This window comes from Ochotona curzoniae, unplaced genomic scaffold (assembly GCF_017591425.1).
Source record: "Ochotona curzoniae isolate NIBS_2020 unplaced genomic scaffold, NIBS_Ocur_1.0 patch175, whole genome shotgun sequence".
Classification (NCBI taxonomy): domain Eukaryota; kingdom Metazoa; phylum Chordata; class Mammalia; order Lagomorpha; family Ochotonidae; genus Ochotona; species Ochotona curzoniae.
In genome coordinates, this window is record NW_024466723.1 from 199,463 (window position 1) to 226,170 (window position 26,708).

General features: G+C 55.8%; 2 protein-coding genes across 5 annotated transcripts in view; one reads left to right on the forward strand and one right to left on the reverse strand.

The window, feature by feature from the left end:
• The first annotated feature begins 557 nt into the window (after nt 1-557).
• LOC121166574 (signal transducer and activator of transcription 5A) lies at nt 558-19,155 on the forward strand. The gene is made up of 19 exons (XM_040995772.1): nt 558-662; nt 1,386-1,523; nt 1,877-2,033; nt 3,108-3,197; nt 5,739-5,913; nt 9,884-10,014; nt 10,253-10,404; nt 10,820-10,975; nt 11,369-11,548; nt 13,025-13,112; nt 13,202-13,324; nt 13,555-13,647; nt 14,055-14,261; nt 15,374-15,468; nt 15,555-15,685; nt 16,132-16,287; nt 17,094-17,145; nt 17,373-17,477; nt 17,974-19,155. Exons 2-19 carry the CDS (start codon nt 1,396-1,398, stop codon nt 18,134-18,136), a joined length of 2,382 nt encoding a protein of 793 aa, XP_040851706.1. The 5' UTR covers nt 558-662; nt 1,386-1,395; the 3' UTR covers nt 18,137-19,155.
• A 1,242-nt stretch (nt 19,156-20,397) lies between these two features.
• The window catches only part of LOC121166575 (signal transducer and activator of transcription 3), a 60,863-nt gene continuing 54,552 nt past the window's right edge, over nt 20,398-26,708 (reverse strand). Inside the window, exons 21-24 of one of the 4 annotated variants that reach the window (XM_040995774.1) lie at nt 26,229-26,438; nt 23,452-23,494; nt 23,039-23,151; nt 20,398-22,172 (exon numbers count right to left, since the gene is read on the reverse strand). In XM_040995774.1, the coding sequence (XP_040851708.1) occupies nt 22,117-22,172; nt 23,039-23,151; nt 23,452-23,494; nt 26,229-26,438 (422 nt within the window). In that variant the 3' untranslated portion in view covers nt 20,398-22,116. Of the gene's footprint in view, nt 22,173-23,038; nt 23,152-23,451; nt 23,495-26,225; nt 26,439-26,708 lie in introns of all 4 variants that reach the window. The other 3 variants (XM_040995773.1, XM_040995776.1, XM_040995775.1) reach the window with 3 other exon arrangements.

Consider the following 26,708-nt stretch of genomic DNA (forward strand, 5'->3'; position numbering starts at 1 on the left):
CGCTGGAATCCCCCCACCCCCGGGTCCTTTCCCTTGCTAAGGCTTGGCCGCTGAGGTCGCAAAAAACGGTGGCGCCAACCCACATCATGTCTCTCTCTTTCTCCATCCTCTAACTAAGCTGACCTACGCCAGAGTGAGGAGGCATCTCCAGTCAGCCCACCCTTCTCTCCTCCCCTTTCACGGTTGAGAAAACTGAGCCCTTGCTTTGGGGTTTCCAGGGTCCCGGGATTTCCCGGTCCTGCGCCTCTGGCCAGACACAGTCCCGGGACGCTCCCGCGGGGCTCAGGAGAGGCTACCTGGGACTCCCGGGGGACCCCGCCGTCGGGGCGTGGGGATAGGAGGTGGGGGACAGCCCCGACGCCCGGCGCCGCCCCGCCCAGCCGGGTCGCGCGGGCTCGGCCAGGCCGCTGCTGCGCACTCGCTGGGGAGCTGGCTGCCGAGGGCGGAGGCAGGGGAGGCCGCACCAGCGGCGGGGAGGGTGTTGGCGAGCGCCCGCGCTCTGTGTTTGGTCTAGCGCAGGCAGCTGACCTTTGAGGAGGAAATCGCTGCTCTTGGCTCCTTCCTGTAGTAACAGCCGCCGCCGCCGCCACCGGGAGCCCGGGCCCTCCAGCGAGAGCCGCGGGGCGCACAGCCTGCGCCGACACCGCGCTTGGCGTTACCAGGTGGGGAGCGCGCGACGGGACTTGGGGAGCGCGCGCCGGGACAGGGGCTCCTGGACCGACACTTCCGGCAGCCCGATGGCCCGTCGCGCTGCAGGGACCGGTCCCCGGCGCCCAGAGGGAGCTGGGACGCCGCTGGCAGAGCCGACACATGGGTAGAGGGTCGAGGGGACCGGGCAGAAAGGGAGGCGGTCACAGGTGGGGGCCGGTGTCGCTCGCAGACGCGGGGGCGCCGTCGGGAGGGAACGCAGTTTCGGGGTGCCGCGGCACCTAAGCTCCGTCTCCCTAAGCCCAGCCACGTGCCCAGGGTCGGGCGTCGAGTGGGAATGGCACTGCCTTGACCCAACTATGGTTTGAAACATCTCCCTCCCCAGTCCTCCAACACGGGGAGTCGGGGTTCGGGGCACGCGCTGAGGGAGGGATCCGAGCAGCCCTTGCAGAGCGCTGAGGGCCTCCCTGGGCAGTTAAGTTTCTCTTTCAGTTTCCCGTGGGGCGAGGGGAGAGGAAGAGGGAGGGCACCTGCCTTTTGAGACCCCCCACCCCACCCTGCCCCAGCCTCAGTGGGTTCCTTGTGGGAGAGGAAGGGCGGCACGCCCCTCCTCACCATCTCTCTCTTCCCGCACAGGAAAGCGTGTCTGTGGGAGGGGCCGGGCCTGACCCGACTCCGGGTGCAGGGATGGGTGGGCACCGTGGGGCTCCACCTCTTCAGCCCTGGGCTCATCCTAGGTGACCGGCTATGGCGGGCTGGATCCAGGCCCAGCAGTTGCAGGGGGACGCACTGCGCCAGATGCAGGTGCTCTATGGCCAGCACTTCCCCATCGAGGTGCGGCATTACCTGGCGCAGTGGATCGAGAGTCAGCCGTGGTAGGTGCACCGGGCTTCCAACCCGCAACCGCAGGGACGGGTTTCCCTCTGCGCTCCCCCCGCCCCAGGTCTCCTCCTTGTGGTTTGGCGTGACTCTGATCCTCTCTTTCCTTCTCTGTGCGGAAGGGGTGGGGTCCCTGGGAAACGGGAACCGGGAAATGCGGGGGGCGGGGTGCTGGAAGGGGAGAGAGAAGGCCTGTGGTCCCCCCTCCCCCGTGGGCTCGGGAAAGTGCACTGGGTTCTCATCATGGGATTGCCACTGCACTCTTGGTGCCTGACCTCCTGGCTTAGGGAATTGCAACAGTGGACTCCTGTCTCCCCTCTTCCCACCCCCCCCCCCGTCCTGCCCCCAGGGATGCCATTGACCTGGACAGCCCCCAGGACCGAGCTCAGGCCACCCAGCTCCTAGAGGGCCTGGTGCAGGAGCTGCAGAAGAAGGCTGAGCACCAAGTGGGGGAAGATGGCTTTCTTCTGAAGATCAAGTTGGGCCACTATGCCACCCAGCTGCAGGTGGGTGTGAACTCCAGGACACCTTGGGGCGGGGGGGGGGGGGGGGGGGGGGGTGGAGAGGGCATGTGGCTAAACCCCCAGGGTTTTTTTTTTCCTGGCCTGGCCACTGACTCACCAGTGTCATCATGAGCCCACTCACTTGCTTGGTGGCAACTTTACTTCAATTTCCCCCGCCCCCTCTTTCTAAGTCAGAGCTACTAGATTCCTTTAACCTACTACAGAGCAAGGGATGGGATAGGGGGTGGGGGTTTTTGTTTCCTGCAGAGGGGAGGTGGGTGAGCCAGCATCATGGACAGACTGAGCAGGTGGAGAGGTGGTAAACTGAGGCTGGCTTCTTTTCCAGAAGAAAAGGAGACTGATCTATTCTAGAAATGAGGGGACAAGTCAGCCAGAAGCCCCTCTTGGGGACCCTGATAAAAGTGGTAGAGCCGTTGGAGGGGTGGCAGGGAGGAGGGGCTGGCTGGCATGGCTTTGTAGGATGTGGCTTCTCCTTTGTGTGGTGTGGAGTTGGTGGGGGGTAGTGGAGGAAGCCAGGAGCTGTTATGAAGCAGGAAAGGGGTGTGGGTGTAATCACGGTTAAGGGTTAATTGGAATTCAGTTGGGTTTCTTAGAGAGCCCTTCTCAACCACAGACAGCAGGGATCAGGTAAAGCAAAGCCCACCCAGAAAAGAGGGTGGATCCGGGAGGAACCTGGGATGGTGGGACGAGTATGGGCAGGGTTCTGGTGGAAAGCGTCTTGGCCTCAGCATCAGCTGCGTGTGGCTTGAATCACCAGCCCCACTCACTTGTTTGACACCCGTGTTCCTCTGGGTGCTGTGCTGGCCTCCGCGGTGGGGGTTTTCCACGCTGGGAGAGCCAAGGGGCAGGGTGGATTGAAGTGCTCTGTAGATGGTAGGTTTTGAGTTCACCGCAAACCAAGTGTGAAGGGAGGGGAGGAACAGTTAAGGAGAGGGAGGAACATCTGACAATGGCTCCTGAAGCTTCCTGGGAAAACGCTGAAGGAGAGGAAGGGCTGTGTGCGGGATGAAGCCAGGCATGGCTGCAATTGAAGAACACACTGCGGGATTCTTCCAGAACACGTATGACCGCTGTCCCATGGAACTGGTACGCTGCATCCGGCACATTCTGTACAATGAACAGAGGCTGGTCCAGGAGGCCAACAACGTGAGTGTCCCGTGGGGGTGGGGAGAGAATTGGGCGGTCCTTTTCTGGGGCTTTCTCCCTGGACATGGCTGCATCCATGTTAAACAGTGCTGCCGGAGACGCAAGCAAACGTGAGAGGCAGTGTTCTGAGTCAGTGTGGGGTGATGGCGCAGGCTCCACCCATCACCCTCCCTCTCATGAGCTGTGGGACGTCAGCATGTTACCATCCCTCTCCGAGCCTCCATTTTTCTATTGTGAAATGGGACTACTAATAATACCTGTGCTATTGGGCTAGTGTGACAGTTCACTGGCACTGTGCACCAAGGGTTAATGCACATACGTGCACATACACACACGGTTGTGTGCATATCACACACCCCACATACATACATACACTCACATGTGCACCACCCCACATACATACATACACTCACATGTGCACCACCCCACATACATACACTCACATGTGCACCACCCCACATACATACATACACTCACATGTGCACCCACCCCACATACATGCACATGCACACACCCCTGTGTACACATGTATACACACACACATTGGTGGAAACTCGACCTGTGTCAGAGGTGCCGTTACAAATCAGCAGGGAAGACTGGATTTTCATTGAGCAGCCTAACCGCAGACTGGGGGCGTCTGTGTGAAGGGGAGGAGCTGAGGCCTGGGGGAAGAGAACCAACCCAGGGCAGCGTGGAGAAGTGAGGCCCACAGAGGGGGAAACCAGGACTCCTCTCAAACTACAAGTTCAAAGGCATTAAAAAAAAAAGGTTTATTTTTATTGGAGAGGCACATGCATAGAAAGATCTCCTATCCACTGCTTTACTGCCCAAATGGCTGCAACAGCTGGAGCTGAGCCAATCTGAAGTCAGGAGCCAGGAGCCTCTTCCAAGTCTCCCATACAGGTGCAGAGTCCCAAGGCTTTGAGCTGTCCTCTGCTGCTTTCTCAGGCCTTGAGAAGGGAGCTAGACTGAGAGTGGCGCAGCCAGAACATGAACTGGAACCCGTATGGGATGCTGGCACTACAAGTGGAGGATTGTCCTGTTACACCACTGCACCAACCTTGCAAAAATAATTTTTGAAAACAGCATGTATATTTTTAAAGTTTTATATGTATTTATTCAAAATGCAGAATTAAAAAGTCTTCCATTGCTGGTTTGTTCCCCAATATGACTACAGTAATCAGGCTACAATAATTGGCTGTGCTGAGCTAAAGCTGGGAGCCAGAAACTTCTTGCAGGTCTCACGACATGGTTGACTTCCCGTGTGCATTACACAGAGCTGTCTTGAAAGTGCAACACTGGAACTTGAACCCATGCTCTGATACGGAGAACTGGCAGTGCAGGGCAGTAGCCTAGCTCTCTGCCCCACAATGCCAGCCTTCATATAATAAAGGCATAGGACAATGTTCTAAATGCATTATCTGCAGTAAAGTAAAGTGAATGTCACACTGCATAAAGAATTTGGATTAGGACCTGAAGCACTTCACAGTCCCTTAGGAAACGTTTATTGAAGTCCTACTGTGTGTCTGACCCTGGGCTGGGATTGGAGAAGGAGGTAAAAGCCCGGTTCCTCCCAAGGGAGGGCAGGGCATGGACAAATTCCCCAGAGGGGAGCTCAGTGCTCAGGGGGCACGGGCCGAGGACAGGGTGTCCGACCCCCAGTGGGGAAGGAAGTGAGGAAAGAGAGGGGATGAATCCCCCTGCCAAAAAAAAAAAAGAAATGTGGCAACATGTGCAGGGGCTGCAAAGCCCAAGTGTCTTGCCACCTGGGTGAGCTTGCAAGTCATTAGTGTCCCTGGGGAGAAGGGAGCCAGGTGGGCCAGGACAGTAGGTAAGGCTGAGACGGGATAGAAGCTGGGTCCCAACAGACCTTCTCCCTTGACCCCGCATCCCCTGCCTTGTGGCAGCCACAGAACACCATGTGACTCTGCATGTGAATCCAGCTCTGGTCTGGGGATGTGTGTTGTCATGGTCACGGGGTCACGCCTTTCCCCAGCAGACAGGCTCTTCATGAGCCACCTCTGATGTTCCAGCTTCTGTGGGACGTGATAGGGGGAGGGCCAGAACCTGGGGACCCCACATCCTCTTGCAAGAGATACCAAAAACCAGAAGAGCAACAAGAGTAAGACACGTGCACCTGAGAGCAGGATCAGAGTGAGTTTGCTTATCCGACAAGGCCCCTTCTGGGGAAGTGGGGCCAGAATGTTCTCGACAGACAGGCATGTGCAAAGGCCCTGATCTGGGAACATGCTAATGTGTTCAAGGAGTGGAGATTGAAAGCAGGACCAGCTGCTGTGCTCTGGCAGAGCATGGAGGGAGGACAGCAGAGGCATGGAGGAGTCATCTGAAATAGAGATTTCTATTATGGCTGTGTCACCTGTCACTCCTCCCTCTGTCCCCCTGCTGGGACATGGCCCTCCCTCCTTAGCTTAGATGTGAAGCCTGGGGAGCATGGTGGGTAGCCTGGAGGCTTTCCTCTCCATTTGTCCCCCTACTCTTTGGCATACCGCTCCTTGTCATTTCCCCCCATCCTGCCTACAGGGCGGCTCTCCTGCTGGGACCCTGGTGGACGCCATGTCCCAGAAGCACCTGCAGATCACTCAGACATTTGAGGAGCTGCGGCTGGTCACACAGGACACAGAGAATGAGCTGAAGAAACTGCAGCAGACTCAGGAGTACTTCATTATCCAGTATCAGGAGAGCCTGAGGATCCAAGGTGGGCCCAGCACCTGTCCCCAGTGAGGGTGGGTGGCATCTCAGGAGCTCCTGCAAAGCAGTGTCACTCTCCACAACACTCCACTGAGAGCCTGATGGGAGAGCTGCTCTGCCTCCTGCATGCAGGGAGATGACCTTGAGGCACTGGTGGGGGTGGCAGTGGAGGGGGGCCAGAGAGAGCTGCATTATCCCTACATTGCACACGATGAAACTGAGGTTCAAGAAGCACAAGTAACTTGGCCCAGGTTCCTATGGGTTGCAGAACTAGCTGCCAAGCTGTGAGTTTAAATTCCTGTGCTTTGTTAACCATGGCCTCTTCCTAACTGTGGGTATTCAAGGAATACCTTAATATGTCACTCAGCAGGAGCATGGTGTTCCCCAACAAGAGGGAGGATTTGGGCTGGGCTTCGCCAGGTTGTAACACGCTGAGAAGAGAGGGAACTCCAGGAACCCCACTTCCTTGGCCTCACAGAACGTAGACCTAAGGGGTGACTGTTCCAAAGTTTCCTGTCTCCTGGAACTGTGTGTGGCCAGTGGCTGCCACCGTCAGGGCGTGAGGGAGGGAAAAAGGGAGCCCTGAGGGAATCCTACTCAGGTGTAACCCAAGGAGTCTCGAGACACGGTCCATCTCCCTTCACTCCAGCCTGACTCCTGGGATGTGCCACCTTGTCCTGGGAACAGCAGGATGTGTTGAACTACTTGTGCCTTTCCTCTTTGACTTTCTGACTCCTCCTTTCAAACATGTAAGCCTATACAGCAGGGTCTTAAAAAGTTCATGAAAGATACATAGCATGAAAAAACTATGTATGGATTTCCATTTTCTTACACCAAAATAAGTTTATAATTTTGTTCTTTCACAAACTTTAAGTACCCTTACACATGTATATGTGTGTATATATGATGTGTATGTATATATATATTCATTTATTTAAAGCTATAAATGTACCTCTAAGCATTGTTTTAACTACATGCCATAATTTTGGTTATGCTGTACAAGCATTATCCACTGTGAAATATTTCTGATTCCTCCAGTGAGTAATTATTGAATTCATATATTACTTAGAAACATTTTCTTTAATTTCCAACTATTTTTTTTAACTATATCATCTTGTTATTCTACTGTGATTGCATTCTGTATGATTTCAGTGCTTATAAATGTCCTGAGACTTCTTTGATGGTTTAGGATATATTCTGTCTCAGTGGATGCATCTTATGCATTTGGAAAGAGTGCAAACTCTATGGTCATTTCATTAAAATTGATAATGATCAATTTAGTAATGTTAATATGAAAGGTAAAATTTTATAAAAAACCTTGTTTTCTAAACAAAATTTAGTGGGTAGAAGGGCATTGTTTTACAAACAATCACGCACTGTACCCTGGTGTCTTGGCCAGTGTTGGGTTAATTATCCGTATAGCCTGGGTGTGTGGGTTACACTATCTAGGTCTTTGTTGGTACACTTTGCCATATTTAAACAGCCATGAGATTGTCTAATGAGAAATTTCTCATTGTAGCTCTGTTGTTACTACACAATTGCATTTGCAAAACTCGTGAATGTCAGGCTTAGTGAAAGGTTGCTGTGTCTTCATTCTGCCGTAGTATCATACATCTTGTAGCTTCTGGAAAACTCCAATGTGTCTGTGTAAGACTGAGAGTGAAAAAAGCAAGTGCTTAAGGATGAGGGGCTCAGGTGTATTCTGGGAAGACCCTAGAATACACCGGGAGACCCCCACTGTCTTCATCTGTCCTTCATCTTTGCCCAGTTGTTTCATTAGTTGCTGAGGGAGAAATTACTATGATAATGGAATTCACTGCTACTGTGGTTAATTCTGTATTTCCTTCATGCATTTTTTAAAAAGATTTATTTATTTTTATTACAAAGTCAGATATACAGAGAGGAGGAGAGATAGAAAGATCTTCCATCCGATGATTCACTCCCCAAGTGAGCGCAATGGCCGGTGCTGGACTGATCTGAAGCCAGGAGCCAGGAACTTCTTTCTGGGTATCCCACACGGGTGCAGAGTCCCAAGGCTTTGGGCCATCCTCAACTGCTTTCCCAGGCTACAAGCAGGGAGCTGGATGGGAAGTGGAGCTGCCGGGATTAGAACCGGCGCCTGTATGGGATCCCAGTGCACTCAAGGCGAGGACATTAGCTGCTAGGCCATGCTGCCGGGCCCCCTTCATGCATTTTTATCCTTTATTATTCCACAGATCATTTGGCATCCTAATCATGATGAAATATCTTTCTTAATTTGGCAATGCTATTTTGTCTTCTTCGGACATTGTTTAGTGCCTTCTGCATTTTACACGACACAGCTTTATCCGTGCATGTTGAGAGCTGACATGTAAATAACATGTAGCTCAATCTTGGCTTTTTAGCTACTCAAAGCCTTTGACTTTCATTATTTAGTTCAGAAATATTGAGAGCAATCATTGCCATAGTTGTACTAAGGTGTCCATTTTAACATTTTCTGTTGTGTATGACTGGGTTTTTGTTCTGCTCATTCCTTTTTTTTTTTCAGGACATTGGATATTTTTGATTACTCTAGAATTTCATTTTAGCAATTTAAGCTTCTTTTTTTTAAGACTGCCATGTCAGGGCTTTCAGTTTCATAAAATCTGTCCATTCCATAAATCATCATATAAATTGAGCAAATGCTGGAAGATTCCAGAATGTCTTCCTCCTAGCTGCTGACTCCACCCCACACTGCCTGCAGAGCCAGCAGAGTTCAGGGTGTTAATTCTACCCAGGTCCTTTGTGATCCTGAATTTAGGTTTAGGACCCGTGCTGGGGATGGGTTAAGACTGGAGCCACATCTGAATTTGTTCCTGCAGTGTCACGTGTGTTCAGCCTCATCTATCTGCCTCCCCCATCCTGTGCAGACCATGGGCCCGTTGGCGCAAGGGAAGGCTCAGCTCCCTCAGTGAAGCCAGCCCTTGTCTCAGGTCTCCCAGACCTCCTTCCAGAAAATTGTGCAGATTTCCAGGAGACAGCCAAGTGGGTCACTGGCATGGGGAGGCCAGGCCCAGGGGCTGGGACCAAAAGCCCATCCTGTGAGTGGGCAGGTTTCTGTGTAGTCAGCCCAGTTCCCTAGTCCAGACCCTGCCTGGGGAGCACTCAGTCTGTATGGTGCCCTGCCCAAGATGTGTGCAGATCTGTGAGTTGTAGTTCTGGGCAGTTGCTGGCTGCCTGGAGTGGCTTTCATGGATCCACTTGTGTGTTCCCTGAGGCAGGGACAAGGTCAGGGTGACATGGCCCATAGAGGCCAGCCAAGAGCTCCAGCAAGATGGGCTCGAGCTGGGAAGGTTCTGGGAGGAAGGCATGACCTGGGTCAGGGCTGTGGCTCTCTGTGGGCTTTGCCTGGGCACATGCTCACTTCTAAGCCAGGTTAGTGACCAGTTAGTGCCACACAGGTGTTCCTCATGCTCGACTTTGTCCTTTCCTTGGTCTAAAGGTTTTTGTCACAGCTGTTCTGAGCAAGGTGTTGAGGCCTCACTCAGGCCAGATCCCCATGTGGGTGAGGGCCCTCCAGGGAGTGTGAGGGCAGCAGTACCCTTCCCAGGGACATCTCGTTGCTCCCAGCAGGCCCAGGTATCTCTCCTGGTGGTCTTTGCTGGTTAGTGGGCTGAGCTCATGGGGACCCCAGGACAGAAAGGGGTGGCTCCTGGCAGGGCACATGCCTCACCCGAGACTAGTCCAACCCGGAGTCCTTGTGATAAGGGTTCAGCAGACAGCTGTGTGTGGAGGCAGACAGAGCCAGAGGCAGGGTTGAGTGCCCATTACCCACCCCTGGAGGAGGACATGGTCAGGAGCCTGGAGAGTGAGGGTGGGACTGCCTTCGAGGGAGCCCATTCATCACTGGCACCCAGGCAGGCTTGCAGGACTCCTGATCTGTCCAGCTGGGTGCAGGCTTGGGGCTCGGTACCAGGCTGCAGGAGGTGATGGCCATGGGTGTCGTGTCCCCTCTGCAGCTCAGTTTGCTCAACTGGCCCAGCTGAACCCCCAGGAGCGACTAAGCAGGGAGACGGCCCTGCAGCAGAAGCAGGTGTCCCTGGAGGCCTGGCTGCAGCGCGAGGCCCAGACCCTGCAGCAGTACCGCGTGGTGAGTGGCTCTGCGTCCTGCTCCCAGGGTGGAACATCCTGGTGGGGGCTGTTGGAACCAGCCAGGGGGACAAGGCCGGGATGAGAGCAGGGCCCTGGAGAGCCGGTGGCTGGATCCTTCTCTCTGGGATGCTCTGGGTCAGCGCAGGTGTGGAGCAGGAGGTGTCGGGCCTTGTGTCTCTGGGCATCCTGCAGGCTGGCCTGGGGGCCCAGCAGGGCTGCTGTCCACCGTCCCGCAGGAGCTGGCTGAGAAGCATCAGAAGACCCTGCAGCTGCTGCGGAAGCAGCAGACCATCATTCTGGATGACGAGCTGATCCAGTGGAAGCGGCGGCAACAGCTGGCCGGCAATGGTGGGCCCCCCGAGGGCAGCCTGGACGTGCTGCAGTCCTGGTGAGGCCAGGGTGCGGGCTGGGCTGGTGGAAGGGGCAGACCCCTCTGCCCACTGGGTCAGCCTGTGTGGCAGGCCCCTCTGTTGGGGACAACTTGCGTCTCAGCAGGGCCCATTTGTGACATAGACATTAGTCTCAAAGTCCTTGCCAGCTTCCCTAGTGAGGGCGTCTTGTCCTGAGGGGGGCCTGGCCAGGTGTGCAGAGCTCTGGGCTGCTTGGTCCTGGCCTGTTTCCTGTGCTTCTGGTAGGCAGTCAGCCTGCTCTGAAGCAGGAAAAGGAGGGGCGGTTACAGCACAGACTCTCCTGGGAGTGTGGAGCTGTATAATGGCACAGAGTCTCCCCCAACGGGAGTCCTCCAACTGCAGTCTGGGAAGTGGGGGAGCCCTAGCATACCTGTGGTCCTGGGCTGCCCCCAGGTGTGAGAAGCTGGCCGAGATCATCTGGCAGAACCGGCAGCAGATCCGCCGAGCCGAACACCTGTGCCAGCAGCTGCCCATCCCCGGCCCCGTGGAGGAGATGTTGGCCGAGGTCAATGCCACCATCACAGACATCATCTCAGCCCTGGTGACCAGGTGACCGCTGTCCCTTGGCCATGCCCCGTGGGCAGGGTGGCTCCCCACCTGGGAGGCAGGGGTGCTGGGCAGCCTGGGTGTCTGTTCCAGTCCTGGCTCGCCCTGCCTCACATCCCTCCCCACCCTGTCAGCTGTGACTGTGGCTTCTCTGGCCCCATTTCTATGGCAGACACCACAAGCGGTGTCCTCAGGGCCTGCTCCCCTCCTGCCCTTTTCCCAACCTCTTCCCTGGGGTCTCCCTGAGAGCTGGACCTGGGCAGTGTGCCCTTCTTTCATCTGCTGAGCCCCAGTGGAGGGAGGGAGGGAGGAGCCCCACCCTGCCCTGCCCTGCCCCAGAGAGGCCTCTCCCTGGAGCGTGTCTCACGGCCTGCGGGCTCCCCGTGTCCCCTGCAGCACCTTCATCATTGAGAAGCAACCCCCTCAGGTCCTGAAGACCCAGACCAAGTTTGCAGCCACCGTGCGCCTGCTGGTGGGCGGGAAGCTGAACGTGCACATGAACCCCCCGCAGGTGAAGGCCACCATCATCAGTGAGCAGCAGGCCAAGTCCCTGCTCAAGAACGAGAACACCCGCAAGTAAATGTCCCCCCGACTGTTACTGTTCCCTGTATTCCTCCTGGCAGGCTGCTATAGGTGTGGCCTCTGTGCTGGTGCCATTGGTGTCGGGACAACACAGTTCCCCTCCCTTGGGTCCCCTGCCTCACTTGCAGGTGTGTCCTCCTGGTCCCAATTCACACTTTGTCCTTAGCTACTATTGTCCTCCTGCCCTGATGCCCTTCCTGGACCCTGCCTGTGTCCAGCACATAGTAGTTGGCAGTTGTCCAGGCCTTGTGAGCGAACCTTGAGGAGACACACACAGCCTGACTTTGTCCCTACCCAACCTGGGTGCCCCTGGAGGCCTACAGATTTTGTGAAATGCCAGCCCCCATAGGGAGTCTCAGGCTGCAGTTGGATTGGAGGTAGCTGGCCAGAGGGGCTGGAGAAGGAGGACTTTATATCGAAAGATAACTTGGGCCGTGTCCTGGAGGCTGAGGCACAAGAAGGCTGCACGGCACGAGGCCCCGGTGGTGGGCTAGGGGTCAGGGTAGGCTGTCAACCAAGTGCGATAGCATGTGAGGGACGGGTGATCTGGGCTCCTGGGCTCCTGCATCCTATCCCTGGGAGGCATTCAGCACGTGCAGGCCATGTGACTGGCAGATTGTGCTTTGATGGAGGCATTCTAGGTTCTGCTTTTAGAACTTGAGGCTTAGCTGGGGAGGCTGAGAATTGCCCTCTGGCATCTGACACAGTGGCTGTGATGCCCTGTGGGTTCCCCACATCAAAGTGTCTCGGTGGTATAGATGCCAGCTTCTCTTCTGAGTTAAGCTTCTCACTTCTGTGCACCCCAAGAGGCAACAAGTGATGGCCCAGCCATGGGGGAGGCTTGGGCTGAGTTTATGCTTGCTGCCTTCAGCCCATTCCAACCCAACATGGACATTTGAAGAGTGAGCTAGCAGATGACAGATCTGATGGGCTGTCTCTTTCTCTTTCAAATAAATAACATTGAAAAATAAAGAAGGTAGTGCCAGAAAGTGGAGAGTGAAGAAAGCAAACTGAGAGAGGCTACCTTGTTGCTTGGATGGGTGAGGGCAGAGCAGGGAGTGGAAGCTACACCTGAGTGGGGCTGGGTGACGGATCAGGGATGACGAAGGGACAGAAGGAGCGAGTGCCAGGGTCTGAAGTCGCAGTTAGGCACTGAACTTGGCAAGTTCAGTGGGTGGCAAGGCCTACGTCCCGAGCGAGGGGAGGGGAACTCAGTATGGCAGGGTGGTGGGCTTGGTCATGAAGTCCTGCCAGGCCATGGTCATGGCTCTTCTTTCAAACACACCAGAAGCTCCCAGCTGCCCCATGAGGTCCCCTTGCTGCCCTTTCTGTCAGAAGAATTTCCAACTCAGCCTTTGGAGACATTGCCTTGGGTGCTGTCTGTTGGGGTGACGAGGCACGGGCTGGTGTGGGGGAGGGAGGCTCCGGCCCCCTGCCAGGACTCAGCTGGGGCCCTCTCTCTGCTGGCAGCGAGTACAGCGGCGAGATCCTCAACAACTGCTGTGTCATGGAATACCACCAAGCCACGGGCACCCTCAGTGCCCACTTCAGGAACATGGTGAGGCCTGGGCCTGGCCTCGGAGGGGACGGGGCCCTAAGCGGAGCTGCTCCCTCCAGCCTCCCAACTCTGCATCCGTATCCCTGCAGTCCCTGAAGCGGATCAAGCGTGCCGACCGGAGGGGCGCCGAGTCGGTGACGGAGGAGAAATTCACTGTGCTCTTCGAGTCGCAGTTCAGCGTGGGCAGCAATGAGCTGGTGTTCCAGGTGAAGGTGAGACTGCCACCTGGCCCGCCCTGAGGCTCACCTGCAGCTCTGTGGGAGGCCACGTGGATGCTTGGAAACCCAGGGTCCCTGTGAGGCCAACAGAAAACCTGCTGTCCCTCCATGGTGGGGATTGTGGGTGACGGATGGACTGGGTTTGGGAGGGGAAAGGAGGAAGGAAGAGGGGGGCTGATGGTGGCTGCTTCCCTCCCCACCTCCATTCCTTTGGTTCCCTACAGACCCTGTCCCTACCCGTGGTTGTCATTGTCCACGGCAGCCAGGACCACAATGCTACTGCCACCGTGCTGTGGGACAACGCCTTTGCTGAGCCGGTGAGGCCCCGTGGGACCCCAGCCTGGCTCCTCTGGCCCTAGGATACCCTACTCAAGGAGGATGCCAGCTTCAGCCGGCCTTCCTCAGCCCTGCCCAGAGCAGGGCCAGCGGCAAACACACCCTGAGTCCCTGGTTCTGGCCCTGAGCTCCTCAGGCGGGTGGGCTTGGACCTGGAGTTTGGCTGTCTCCCTCACCTCTGGCCTGGGGCAGCCCGGCAGGCCCATGCAGCTGCCTCTTCGGCCTTGCTTTTCTTTCCCCCTAGTGTTTGTGTCTCGGTCCTTTCCCCCTCTCCCCCACTCCATTCTATGGTATCTGAGCACCTTGCCTTCAGGGTGTGTGTGCTGGCTGCTGGCACGTTCCTTCTCCCTCAGTCCGCCACCTTTGCCTGTCTCCTCCCCACTCCTAGGGCAGGGTGCCATTCGCCGTGCCCGACAAAGTACTATGGCCGCAGCTGTGCGAGGCCCTCAACATGAAGTTCAAGGCTGAGGTGCAGAGCAACCGGGGCTTGACCAAGGAGAACCTGGTGTTCCTGGCGCAGAAGCTCTTCAACAGCAGCAGCAGCCACCTGGAGGACTACAGCAGCATGTCTGTGTCCTGGTCCCAGTTCAACAGGGTGAGGCCCGGGCCACATCTAGGTCAGGCAGCTGTGCCTCTCTCCTGCTGTTAGGGGGAGGGGCTTGGACCCCCAAGAAGCACAGGCAAGGGCTGCGTGGGGGTGTGACAGCCTGAGCAGCAGGACCCCGGGGAACCTGGAGGGGGGCATCAGCACTCTTAGGTTCCAGTGCTAGATCTGTACTCGTGCCCAGTTTACTCATTTGTAAAATAGGGAGAAGGGGCAGGAATGACTTTGGAAATCGGTCCAGCTGGACATATTATTAAAATGTAGGTGAGGGCCCAGTACAATGGCTCAATTGGGTCGTCTTCCACCTCCAAGTTCTAGGAACCCATATGGTCACTGGCTGATTCATGTCCCAGGTGCTCCGCTTCTCATCCAGCTCCCTGCTATGGCCTGGGAAAGCAGTTGAAGATAGTTCAAAGCCTTGGGACCTTGCACCTGCATGGGAGACCTGGAGGGAGCTCCTGGCTCCTGGTCCCTGGCTTCAGATTGGCTCAGCTCTAGCCATTGTGGCTGTGAACCAGCTGATGGAAAACCACTCTCTGTATATCTGCCTTTACAGTAAAATTAAATAAGTTTATTTTTTTTAATGTAGGTAAAAGCCAGCCAGAGAGCAAGCAGGATCTCCTGCCTGCTGGTTCACATCCCCAGTGCCTGCTGGGCTGGTCCAAAGCCAGAAGGCTGGGCCTTAGCCCGAGTCTCCCCCAGGGGCAGCAGGGAAGCCAGTCCATGGGCCATCACCCACCATTTCCGTGGACATTAGCAGGAAGCTGGGATCAGAAGTGGCACTGAGACTTGGACCCTGGCACTCCAGTGTAGTGTGTGGGCACCCCAGGTGGGATCATAGCTATGGTACCCTATGCCACCCCTGGCCTGGAAGGGTTCTTGCTCCTCCTGCTCCCACCAAGGGGAGTATTAGGGAATCCTGTGTCTTAGAAACATGGGACAGGAGACCCCTGCGATACGAGTGGAGCTGTTGATTTATGGAGTGCTGGGGTCAAGGGTGGAACTAGTGGGATGGACCCTGGGAGCAGGCCTGAGTTGGGGCCAGGGGGGCTTGTGAGCTTGCTGGGCCCCGCAGCCCTGACCTGGGGTCTCCGGGCCTGTAGGAGAACCTGCCCGGCTGGAACTACACCTTCTGGCAGTGGTTTGACGGGGTCATGGAGGTGCTGAAGAAGCATCACAAGCCCCACTGGAATGACGGGTGAGGGCCAGGTCAGCCTTCGAGGGCCGGCACAGGGCACCAGGGCTACTGGCCCGGCGTGACCCACTTGCGTCCTGTCGTCCCAGGGCCATCCTCGGCTTTGTGAACAAGCAGCAGGCCCACGACCTGCTCATTAACAAGCCTGACGGGACCTTCCTCCTGAGGTTCAGCGACTCAGAAATCGGGGGCATCACCATTGCCTGGAAGTTCGACTCCCGTAAGTGCCCACTTCCACTGCCCCCCGCCCGCTCCCTGTCAGGTGCAGGGACCCCATTGCCTGTCTCCTTCTTCCCCGCTTAAGAGGTGCCCATCAGGAAAGGTAGGGGCTGGGCTCACAGTGCAAGCAGCATGATGCTCAGAAGTGGGTTCCTTCGTCCCTTTTTGGAGCACCTGCTCCACTAGCCAACCCTCCACCCCCCAGCCCTGCCATACACGCACATAGGCTCCAGACCCACAGGGCAAGGTCTCAGCTGGCATCTGTTGCTCCCCCCACTTGCCATGCCTGGCCATGTTGGTGTCTGCTTTCCTGGCTGGTGGGAAGGCAGGTTCCTGTGTGAATTTCCTTCCCTGTGCCCAGATCCCACGGGAGGGGGTCCCTGGGCAGGCCAGACCCTGGCCCTCTGTCCTCTGAGGCTGGTGGGAACAGGAGTCTCCTTTTCCCAGCTGATCGCAACCTGTGGAACCTGAAGCCGTTCACCACACGTGATTTCTCCATCCGGTCCCTGGCTGACCGCCTCGGGGACCTGAGCTATCTCATCTATGTGTTTCCTGACCGCCCCAAGGATGAGGTCTTCTCCAAGTACTACACCCCTGTGCTTGGTGCGTCCTGCCCCCTCCCCTGCCTCTCGCCCCATCTTGGGTTCTCTCAATAATTGCCCAGAGACACGAGGGAGAGATCTTCCATCTGCTGACTCACTCCCCAAATGGCTGCACAGCCAGGGCTGGTCCAGGCTGAAGGTGGGAGCCAGGACCCATCTAGGTGTCCCATGAGGGTGGTAGGGATCCAGCTATCTGAGCCATCACCTGCTGTCGCCAGGGATGCATTAGCAGGAGCAAAGCTGGGTCAAGCACTCAAGGGAGCCCCACAGTGCCTCCTCACACTACAACGGATGCCTGGCTCCCGTGAGTCTGGGGTCTTGCAGTGAGGGAAGGGACGTCAGGTTCCTCCGACAGACAGGGAAAGCAGCCCTGGCCCTGCTGGGTCTGCCAGGGGTCAAGCGCAGTGCAGTCTACCTCTGCTCCCCTGGAGGAAACAGGCAGGGTGTGGATGGGGTGGGAGGAGCTAGGATAAGCCACACCCACAGAGCATCCTCTGTTTCTGCCAATTGGTCACTCTCCCAGCTCCTTGGGGTTGTTGCGGGAAGCAAAATGAATAGGTTTCTTCTCCCAAAGCTGTGGTGGGGTTTGCATCTTGTGAATTCTGCCTGGGAGGGGGTGCAGAGAAAGCAGCTGCCCAGAAAGGGGTGAGACCTGTGCTGGGAGCCTGTGGAACCTCAGGTGGGCCCTCAGCAGATGTTTATTGGGGCTTGGGAAGTCTCACCCCTGCTAAGTAAGGCTCCAAGTTGATGGTGGGTGGGAGATGGGCGGAGCTTGGGCAGCTCAGGCTGTCTCTCACTTTCCCGCAGCCAAGGCCGTGGACGGGTACGTGAAGCCGCAGATCAAGCAAGTGGTCCCTGAGTAAGTGTGCAGTGTCCCCTTGGGGCCTCCTCCCACCCGCCCCTTCCATCCCCCCCGGTCCAGCCTTCCCTTTTGCCCACAGACCTGGCTCAGCCATCAGAGGGGGTAAAGCTGGGCCCTGTGTCCTGCCTGACCCAGAGAAGGAGGCCATTGGCCTGGGCCCCTCCTCCGGGTTGGGCAGCCCGCGGCCTCCCTGGCAGCTGAGCTCTGTCCTGCTTCTCTCGCAGGTTTGTGAATGCATCTGGAGAAGCAGGGGCCAACGCCACCTACATGGACCAGGCTCCCTCCCCGGCTGTGTGTCCCCAGACACATTACAACATGTACCCCCAGAAGTAAGTTGGGTTCTAGGAGGCGGAGGGTTGCTGTGAGAAAGAGGCTGTGCACCCATAGCGGGCGGGCCCAGGGCAAGGAATTCCTGTGTGGGCCGTGGGTGGCTGGGGCTGGGCACCCGGGAGGGAGCTGCAGGGAGACCAACAGGCTGGAAACCCCAGGTGCCAGCCCTGATTCCTGGGGGCATGAGCAAGTTTCTGAACAAAGCCGAGCCTCCCTATAAAATGGGGTGAATGCCCACCTCGCTCTTCCCGGGAATGGTGTTGTGCATGGTGGGCAGGTGGGTGAACTCACTGGCCCAGCCACTGTGACAAGGCCGACAGGGCAGGGAACTCCCCAAGAGGATAATGAAATACCAAGAGATGCACATGGATGCTGAGCTGGAACTGCTGCTGTCTTGTGAGGCACACAGCTGGTCCCTAGGATGCTGGTTGAAGTAGGGAGCAGACTGGGTTCCCTGAGACATGCCAGCCCCTATGATGTCTCCTCTGTCCACAGCCCAGACCCTGTGTTGGACCAAGAAGGAGAGTTCGACTTGGACGAGACCATGGATGTAGCCCGACACGTGGAGGAGCTCCTACGCCGCCCCATGGACAGCCTCAATCCACGCCTGTCCCCACCTGCTGCCCTTTTCACGGCAGCCAGGGGCTCCCTGTCCTGAGTAGGGACATCTTACCTGCTCTTGGAAGCAGTCTCCGATGGGAAGGGTTCGGTTCCGCTGTGCCCGGTGATGCCAGTGTAGGCAGGACGTGGATGCGTGTGCACGCATGTGTGGCGTAGAGGTGGGCCTGCCTCACTCTACCTGCCCTGGCTCTGTGGTTGCCATGGCAGCAGCCTCTGATAACCACCCCCTCCCCAGTCCATCTGTCCAGGAGGCCGAGCTTCCTTCTTGGCAGGTGCTTTGCACCGGCAACCCTACTCCTTGTGTGTCCAGTTTGTGCAGCAATGTTTGAATACATGAAATTCATTCAAGGGCAGGGGATGGAACAGCTCCAGGCTGGCTTAACCTTTGAGTGAGCAGCTTTGCCCTCCCCAGTGTGCATGTGTGCAGACGCGTGTGTGAGCGTGCATCTGGCCACAGACACACACAGTGGTCTGATTCTCTCCCCTGGAGGGAGGTTGGGGTTCACTTCCACGTATCTTTTATACTTTGGTATAAAAGTCTGCGCTGACTGCAGACTTGCTGCTCCCCCTCTGCCCTCTGAGAGCTGGCCCAGGCCATGGCCAGAGCCCCTGTGGCCAACACAGCTTCTTGCCTAGGGACATGAGCTTTGAGTCTATGATGTGGTTACCAACTGCCCAACCCTGTGCCCTCTTTATCCTTGCTGTGCCCCCTCCTGTCCACTCAGCCTTCTTTCCTGTCCATTTGTACCCTTGCTTGTAGAGGAGAAAGGGGCAGGGCTAGGGCATGGTGCGTGAACAGAGGCCTAGAATGTGCGGGGTGGGGACAGGGAGGCCCAGCAGACACCTGCTGTATGTGCGGGAACACAGGGAGGGGCGAGCCAGGCTGGGAGTGGGGAGCGGCCTCCTGCTACTCTGTGTGGCAGGCTGTGGCCCGAGCCCTCGCTGTCCTGGGCCTCAGGACGCCCGGGGGGGTGGGGAGGAGAAAAGGGGTTCAGCTGTACTTTGTACATAGACTTGCAGTTGTGTAAACAGTGTTTCTGAATTAAAGTTTTTTTTTTTTTTTTTTTTCATACATTGGCTGCTCCATTCCTGGCTTGGGGATCTGCCTGTGAGGTGGAGACCTGGGAGCTGGGGTGTTTGTGTCCTGTCCCGCCTGTGTGGCTGATGCTGTCATTTGTAGCCTGCAGCTGCCATGCAACCTTCTCTGGCACAATTTTGAGGGTGAGCACCACCCTGGAAAGCTGTCAGTGTACTCAGAAGACTGAAGAGCTTGGCTAGGGGCTTAGAGCCAGGGAAGGCAGGAATGACTGCGGGCAGGGACCCAGCAAAGCTGGGTGCAGGCGGCCATTATCAGCTGCTGCTGGGAGCATTCCTGAAGCCAGCAGCTGAGGACCTGCTGGGCAGGGGGATTCCAGTGCTTCCCAGCCAAGAGCAGCAGGAGTGGCCGGCAGCCCTGTGTTCCTGGTCTCCTCCCAGAGACCAGCAGGGGGCATCATCCCACTGCTGCCACTGGGGGGCCTCCCTTGGGTGGGAGCTCTCAGCAAAGAGAGAGGGAAGGGCCTGGAGCTGGCATCCTGCCCCAGGAAGGCGCAGGGGCCTAGAGCATTTTCCCTACGTCCCTAATCTGCTCCATCTCTGTAGGAGGAAGCAGCTCATCCCCCATGTCAGTCTCCGCTCTATCTCCATGGCACTTGGGCTAGTCGAAGTGGGAGTGCTGAGTGGGCGCTGGGGTACAGGTGCCGCTGCCCTGGATTATCACCCCGGGCTGTTGGGGGCTGGGCCATGGCAGCAGCCAGGAAGGTATCTGCAGTGATCCCCCTCTACCTCTGAGGGAACTGAAGGTCATGCGATAATGGAGCCAGTGTTGGAGTGGGGGCTGGGAGCAGCCACACCCCAACCCCCCTTAGGTGGCTTATCAGAGCCCAGGCAGGGCCAGGGAGGGGTGTGGCTCTACTTCCACCTGCTGGTTCCTGGACCTGAGGACCCCCCTCGTGTCCCTCAGGCTGCCGGATGGGGGCCTGGACCGAAAAGGGACGTTCTATCTGGTACAGACAGCACTGCCGGGCTCTCAGACGCTTCCTATATAACTTTTATTTCTGGAAGTTAAAGTAGATACAGCAATATACAAAAAAAAAAAAAAAAAAGGAAAACCCCACAATAATATAAATTTTTACACTATTTAGTACATATTAGAATTTGAGTGCAGTGGCTAGGACAGCAGCTTATAAACCACTCATAGATGAAGCGATCAATAGAAATCCCTCGGCTGATCTGGGGCTGGGCAGGGGCAATTGAGAGAGAGCAGGCAGGGCCCGGGGAAGGGAGAGGTGAGAGAAAGGCCCAGCTCCTCTCAGAACTTCTGCTACAATCAGAGCGAACCCAGATATGCGTGCTACCCAAGCGCGGGAACTCGACAATGTTTGTTCCTGAGAAACACAAAATATTAAGCCTGGGTCCTCAGGATTTATGCCCCTCGTATGCCCCGAGTTTCATCTTTTCTAGTTTGTGGCGGTAGGCAGTCAGCTTATTATGTAGGAAAAGTGTTGCTGTGGAGGGGAGGGCTCCGTACAACGAATCAGCCCCCCTCCACCCCCAAGCAGGAGGACGGGATGTCCCTGGGCAAGCCCTGTTCGTCTTGGAGAGCAGGCCCTCACCCTTCAGTTCAGGAGTCATCAAGTGTGGAGCTAACAGTTCCACAGAAACCTCTGGATCTGATAAGCCCTCCGAGCAGAGCACACTGCATGTTCACAGGCACAGCGGAGGCCACAGCAGGTGCAGGTAAGCCCCCACCCGCCCTGGGGAGGCTGAGTGCAAAACACTCCCGTGGAGGGCTTGGTTGGGAGGAGGTCTCTGCCCTGTGCTAGCCAAGTGAAGAAGGCTTTGCAGGCGCCGTGGGAAGTCGGTGAGAAACTGGGCCAAGAACTGTATTCCCTGAGCTCAGCCAGACACTTGGCTAGGGCCTCACCATCACCCTGACAACTTTGGCCTGCCCCTCTCATTGGGGTCCTCAGAGCAGGGTTCCCGAAGCAAGCAGGACAAAGAGCCTGGAAGCCCAGGGCAGGCGTGGGCTTGGGGTGGGCCGGGCGAGGAGCCAGGCCATCCCAGTCCTGCAAAGGCACCCAGAGTCATGGCGAGGCTCTGTCTGCAGCAGGGTGGCAGTCTGGGGAGGGGGACAGATCTTATGCCCCCTCTGCCTAGCTTCACCAGCTAAAAGGCCAATGTCACAGAGGAAAATTAAAATCTGTTAATTAAAAAATAAAAGCCTATAATGGGTAGGTTCTCTTTAAAATCTACCTGTGTCAAAACCAAAGGCTATTAAGCCACAGCTTCAGATATCTTCAAAAAGTGATCAGAAGCCCGTCTCAGAGTTTTTATAAATTATCAGCCCACAGAAAACCAATGCTTAGAGCACCGAGGAGGCTGGGAGCTGAATTAAATACACAAAAGCTACATTGCTCACAAAATGTGACAATTTGGGTTTCTTTGCCCTTTCAGTACGATTATTTCATTTAGAAAGTGGCCTGGGGTATTCAGGCAGTCCACTCGGACATTAGCAATGGGCCAAAATGCAATGCCAGGAGGACGTATCTAGGGGTGGACAGGGCGCTGGCTGGCATAAATAGGCAGGAGGTGCCACAGGCACCAGGAGGCACTTGTCTGACAGCGGTGGTGACAGAAAGCGGCTGAGAAAGGAGGGCAGGGAGACAGAACACGGCAGCCGCTTCCTCTCGCTCCCGCCAGCCGCCCACTCCCACCTCCTCACATGCTGTCCTCCGAGAACACGTTCTTATTTGCATCTAGATGAAAGCATAGCACCCACATTCACACATCTCTCTATTGCAAAAAAAAAAAAAAAAAAAAGTGCCCAGATTGCTCAAAGATAGCAGAAGTAGATTACAAAAAAAATCTGGAACCACAGAGTTAGGAGTTTCCGACACCCTGGGCTTTGGCTGGCTGAGGGGCGGCGGGGCGCGGGGAGGTGCCTCAGGCATGGCGGCAGCTTCCGTCCTCAGCTCCTCACATGGGGGAGGTAGCGCACTCCGAGGTCAACTCCATGTCAAACGTGAGGGACTCTGCGGGACACACAGGCAAGAAGGCCGTCAGCCGTGTGACCCTCCGCTGGCGGGCGCCCTCCGTACCCCCCTTCTGCTGTGGAGTGGAGGACAAGGCTCCTGGCTCCCTCATGCAGTCAGGGTTGGAGAAGGCCCTGTTTCCCCGCCTACTCTCAGGGCCCTCCCTCCACCAAGGTTCCCATTTCTGCCAGTTTTCCAGGATGGATGGAGGGTCTCTGCTAACACGACTGAGTGGGAGGGTGGGTGGGTGTGTTGGGGCTCCTGCAACATGGCTAACTCACCCTGAGGGGTGTTGGCCTTGTGAAAAGCTCACTTGAGAGACTCAGTGAGGACAAAAAGAATGTACGGGCTGGTGTCGTGGCACTGTGGATTAAGCCACTGCTTGTGACATCGCCATCCCCTTGGAGTTGGAGACCTGGCTGCTTCACTTCCAACCCAGCTCCTTCCTAGTATGTCTGGAAGAACAGCGCAAGGTGGGCCGAAGGAGAGGTGGATGGAAGTGCCAGGTTCCTGGCTTCAGCCTGGACTAGCTTAGGCAGTGGAGACCATCTGGGGAGTGAATCAGAAGATGGAAGATCTCTCTCCCTCTCTCTCTGTAACATGTCATTGAAATAAATAAAAATAAATCTTTAAAAAAAATGGAGAAAGATTTCACTGTTTCTTACATGTTGCGATAACAGGAGGTTGGGATTTATTGGACCAATATATGCCCCTGTTTTCTTTTTCCATGAAGATGTGTATGCTGTTTCTAACAGTATACAGACAGTGCTACCCTGAAACTTCCTCCTGCCAATCCAGGTGACCCACGAACGGGGGAGGGGGGCTGGGGGGAGTGGAGAGTGGGCCGGGCACCCCCTAGTACTCACCAAACTGCCCTCCTGCCGAGGGCTCTGCACCGTCACCATTATTTCCAAACTGCATCAATGAATCTAAAGTGCGGGGGGACATCGGCAGGTCAATGGTATTGCTGCAGGTCGTTCTGTAGGAAACGGGCAGCGGCAGGAGGGGAGAGGGCCGGGTTGACAAGACACAATGGAGGGGAAAAAAAAAAAAAAAAGAACAGAACACACACACACAAGCCATCAAACTCTGGTCTCCAACAGAAAAAAAAAAAAATCAAAGCTCAAGCTTCTTCGACACACGAGGTCACTTTGAGTCTTACTCAGAGCCCACGAGCACCCGCCCTTCTCCAGGACACCTCTCACCTGCTTTCCTATTCCCGGGAGGCAACTGAGGACATTAGAAATAAACGCAAAATCAGGGCAGGGGAGCCACTTACGGTGTCACACAGATGAACTTGGTCTTCAGGTATGGGGCAGCACCTGGGAGGGGAAAAAAAGAAAAAAGAAAACAGGGCCTTATTGACCATGACCTCATTCTGTGTTCAGGGCAGGAAGAAGCTATCTCTCGCCAGAGTGGACTGGCCACACACTCCATCCTGTGTCCAGATGGTCTGGAAACTCCCAACCCTGAACCTCAGGGCTGCCTCCCAGGGCCCTGCCTTGTGCCCTGCCCATGTGGAGCCCATGGTAGGGGTGGCTCTGCAGTTCAATGCCCTGGAGCTTTCCTGAGCTGCAAGCAGGCTTTCCTGCAGGCTCTTGGTCCCCCGGAGCCTAGACCACGAAAATGGTCACCTGTCTCGGCATGGTCCGGTGGCGCTATGCTGGCCTGGTGACTCTTAGGTAACCCGGCCTTTGGGTGCACAGCATCACCCTTTGGGGGAGCCGCCTGTAGGCTCAGCCAGTGAACAAGAGGGCCAGGCTCAGGCTCCTCAGCAATGGTAACAGACCCATGGCAAGGCAACTTCTCTTTCACACGTATAAAATAAGAGGAAAAACAAAGTGGCGCTGGCCTCCTGTGACCCCTGTCATCAATGATTCTTCTTCTGTAGTTTAAAACATGAGGACTGGAATAAATGAATGTCAGATGCTTACACCAAGGACTCAAAGCCCTTTGGGAGTGCCAGGATGAATTCTGGGGTCCTCAGGTGCATAAGCCACTTAGGGGGCGCACAGTAGGATGGTAGGGGTGAGAGAGGGAGTTGTAAAGCTAGGGTCTTGACAGAGGATCTGGAGGGGGAATGCAGGGTGTGGGGAGCAGAGGGTCGGAGAGCAAGCACAAGCAAGTGGAGCCTGGGCAGCCACCTGGATTTATCTTAGGTCAAGAAACCGACCAACTGGGTTACCTGACGAGGGCCAGGAGACACAAAGTCTAGGGCTGGCTGTTTCTGTGGGGCCCCACACCAGGCTGTGAGTCATCTCACTTTGCGTGGGGCTCAGAATCCCACCCTGCCGCTGAGGAGCTCCCAAGTGGGCATGTGGTACCAAGTGAGGCAGAGGCAGGGCCTGAGAAGAGGATCCACCTCTGTGAGACTGCTCACAGCCAGTGCAGGCTCGAGAGAGGAAACAGAATCATCTCATCCTGCAGTCTCCCATGAAGGCCCTCTGTGGCCTGCCCTGCAACCCTGGGACAGGAGGACACAGCCACAGCCCAGGGCTTGGGCCTGCAGGGTAGTGTGAGAGGAACAAAGGGAGTGTGAGAAGGGCTGATAGACCCAACTCCCAACTGAAATGCAAGGTGCAGACAGAGATAAGAGCAGACAGGAAGTGAGAGTTAAACCCCCCTACTGCACAGAAGCAAAACTCCACAGCTCAACAAAGGGAGAAGGAAAGTCAGCTGTCAACCAGCTCAAAGGCCCTCTCCCCAAACTGTACTCCTCACTTCTCCACCTCCCTAGGAGGGAATTCCTATGTAAAAGGAAGGGTGAGTGTTATCTGGGCAAAATCATTTTTTTTTTTTTTTAAGCAAAAACTACTCAGGCAGGGAAAGTCAGCTCTAAAGAGCTGATTTAAAGACCCAATGCTGGTTCCATCAGTAAGAAAAGTTAAATAAAAACAAACAGGGAAGAAGCATTTGGCCTAATACCAAAGACGATGCTGGCTGACATGCCACGGTTCGTCTCCTGGCTCTGACTCCAGTTTGCTGCTAATGCGAACCCTGGGTAGCAGCAGGACACCTTGAGTAACTGGGCTGCTGTCACCCGTGTGGGAGCCTTGGCCTAAGATCTCCACTGCAGCCATGGAAAGTCAACAGAAGGGAGCTCTCTGTTTCCCCGGTAAATAAAGGGTTTTTTTTTCCCCCCTTTTTTTTCTTCTTCTTTTTTAATAGGGAAAGCTACAGAACTAGTAGAGACAGCCCCTCATCAGGACGAGTTGCTGGAACAGAGTTACAGAGCAATCACCCAGCAGGGAGACAGGAAGGTCCCACCCCTGCTACATGGGTCACCTGGACAGGTCATAGGTTTAACCCAAATTCCTGCAGATCTTCCGTAAGCACAGGGCTCTGGTGAGCCCCGGCATTTGCATCCTTGTCACCCAGGCATGAGACCTGAAGGAGTTCCAGGTTCCCAGCTTTGGCCTTGGCTTAGCCCTTTTGGGGCTAGCCATTTGGGGAGTGAACTAACACGTGGAAGAGCTCTCTCTCCCTGACACTCTTCCTTTCAGATAACTGGATATATTTTTAAAGTCTTATTTGCAGCTGCTGCTCATCCTAAGTTCTGCTTCCACACTCTCCCACTGGCAGCTGTCACCGCAGTGAGCCCAGCACTCCCCCTCCGTTGGCTCGCCTCCGGGAAGCCTCACCAACCCTCCTGCCACCACTTCCGCCCTTCTGACACACTGGTCTCAAGTCCAAGTTTAAGTTTCAGACCTCCTGGTCTCCACAATGTAGGAAGCACCATGCTAACCAAGCATCCTGTCCTGCCGTGGTCTATGCAGCTGTGGGCATGCTGCAGGGGCCTCCTAGCTCCCCTTTAGAATGGGGTGCTCCCTGCAGGCCAAAGCCTGGAGACTCAGCTTTTACTCGGGTCTGAGATTGCAGCAGCCAGACACCCCAAAAAGCTCTTTCCACAGAACTGTTCCCCAGCAGGGGGACAAGGATACTCCCCCGGGAATACCCCACGGATACAGGCCCAGGCGTATCTCTCCTCCCAGGCCCTCGCAGTTTCCAGCTCTCCCCAAGAACAAAAGGGCAGAGACGTGGAAAATCAACAACTACCCGGGTCAGCTTCTGGGTGCTCCTGGCTCTCGGGCCGACAGTACTTTCCGAAGGCTTCTTCCTTGGGGATGTCAGGGTACAGGTAGACGAGTGGGGATACCAGGATGTTGGTGGCGTCCATGATCTTGTAGCCCATGATGATCTCAGCAAACGACATGTTGTTGAGCTGCTGCTTGGTGTAGGGCTCCACTGACTGGATCTGCGTCTTCCCTGTCACAGTGTGCAAAGCAAAGGGACTGGAACCCGCAGCTGGATGATTTCAGCAAATGCTGCCCCCCTCTCATCTTTCCTTGGTGGGGAGAGACTTCTGCCAGGCCAGCGTGTAAGCCCCGCAACGCCCCTCCCTCTCTCCCTGGGGCCCAGCACTGTGGACATGGTCAGGATGACTCAGACATGGACTGTCCTATAGGTTGAAGACAACAGACTTGAATATCATTTACTAATGATATATATTATTATATTAATTATTTAACAAAGCAG

Bases quoted from the DNA above. Each gene is read 5' to 3' on its own strand.
- LOC121166574 (XM_040995772.1), top strand. From the start codon at position 1,396: ATGGCGGGCTGGATCCAGGCCCAGCAGTTGCAGGGGGACGCACTGCGC. The intron at 10,405-10,819 runs GTGAGGCCAGGG...GGCTGCCCCCAG, and splicing joins CTGGACGTGCTGCAGTCCTG to GTGTGAGAAGCTGGCCGAGA. The intron at 13,325-13,554 runs GTGAGACTGCCA...GGTTCCCTACAG, and splicing joins AGCTGGTGTTCCAGGTGAAG to ACCCTGTCCCTACCCGTGGT.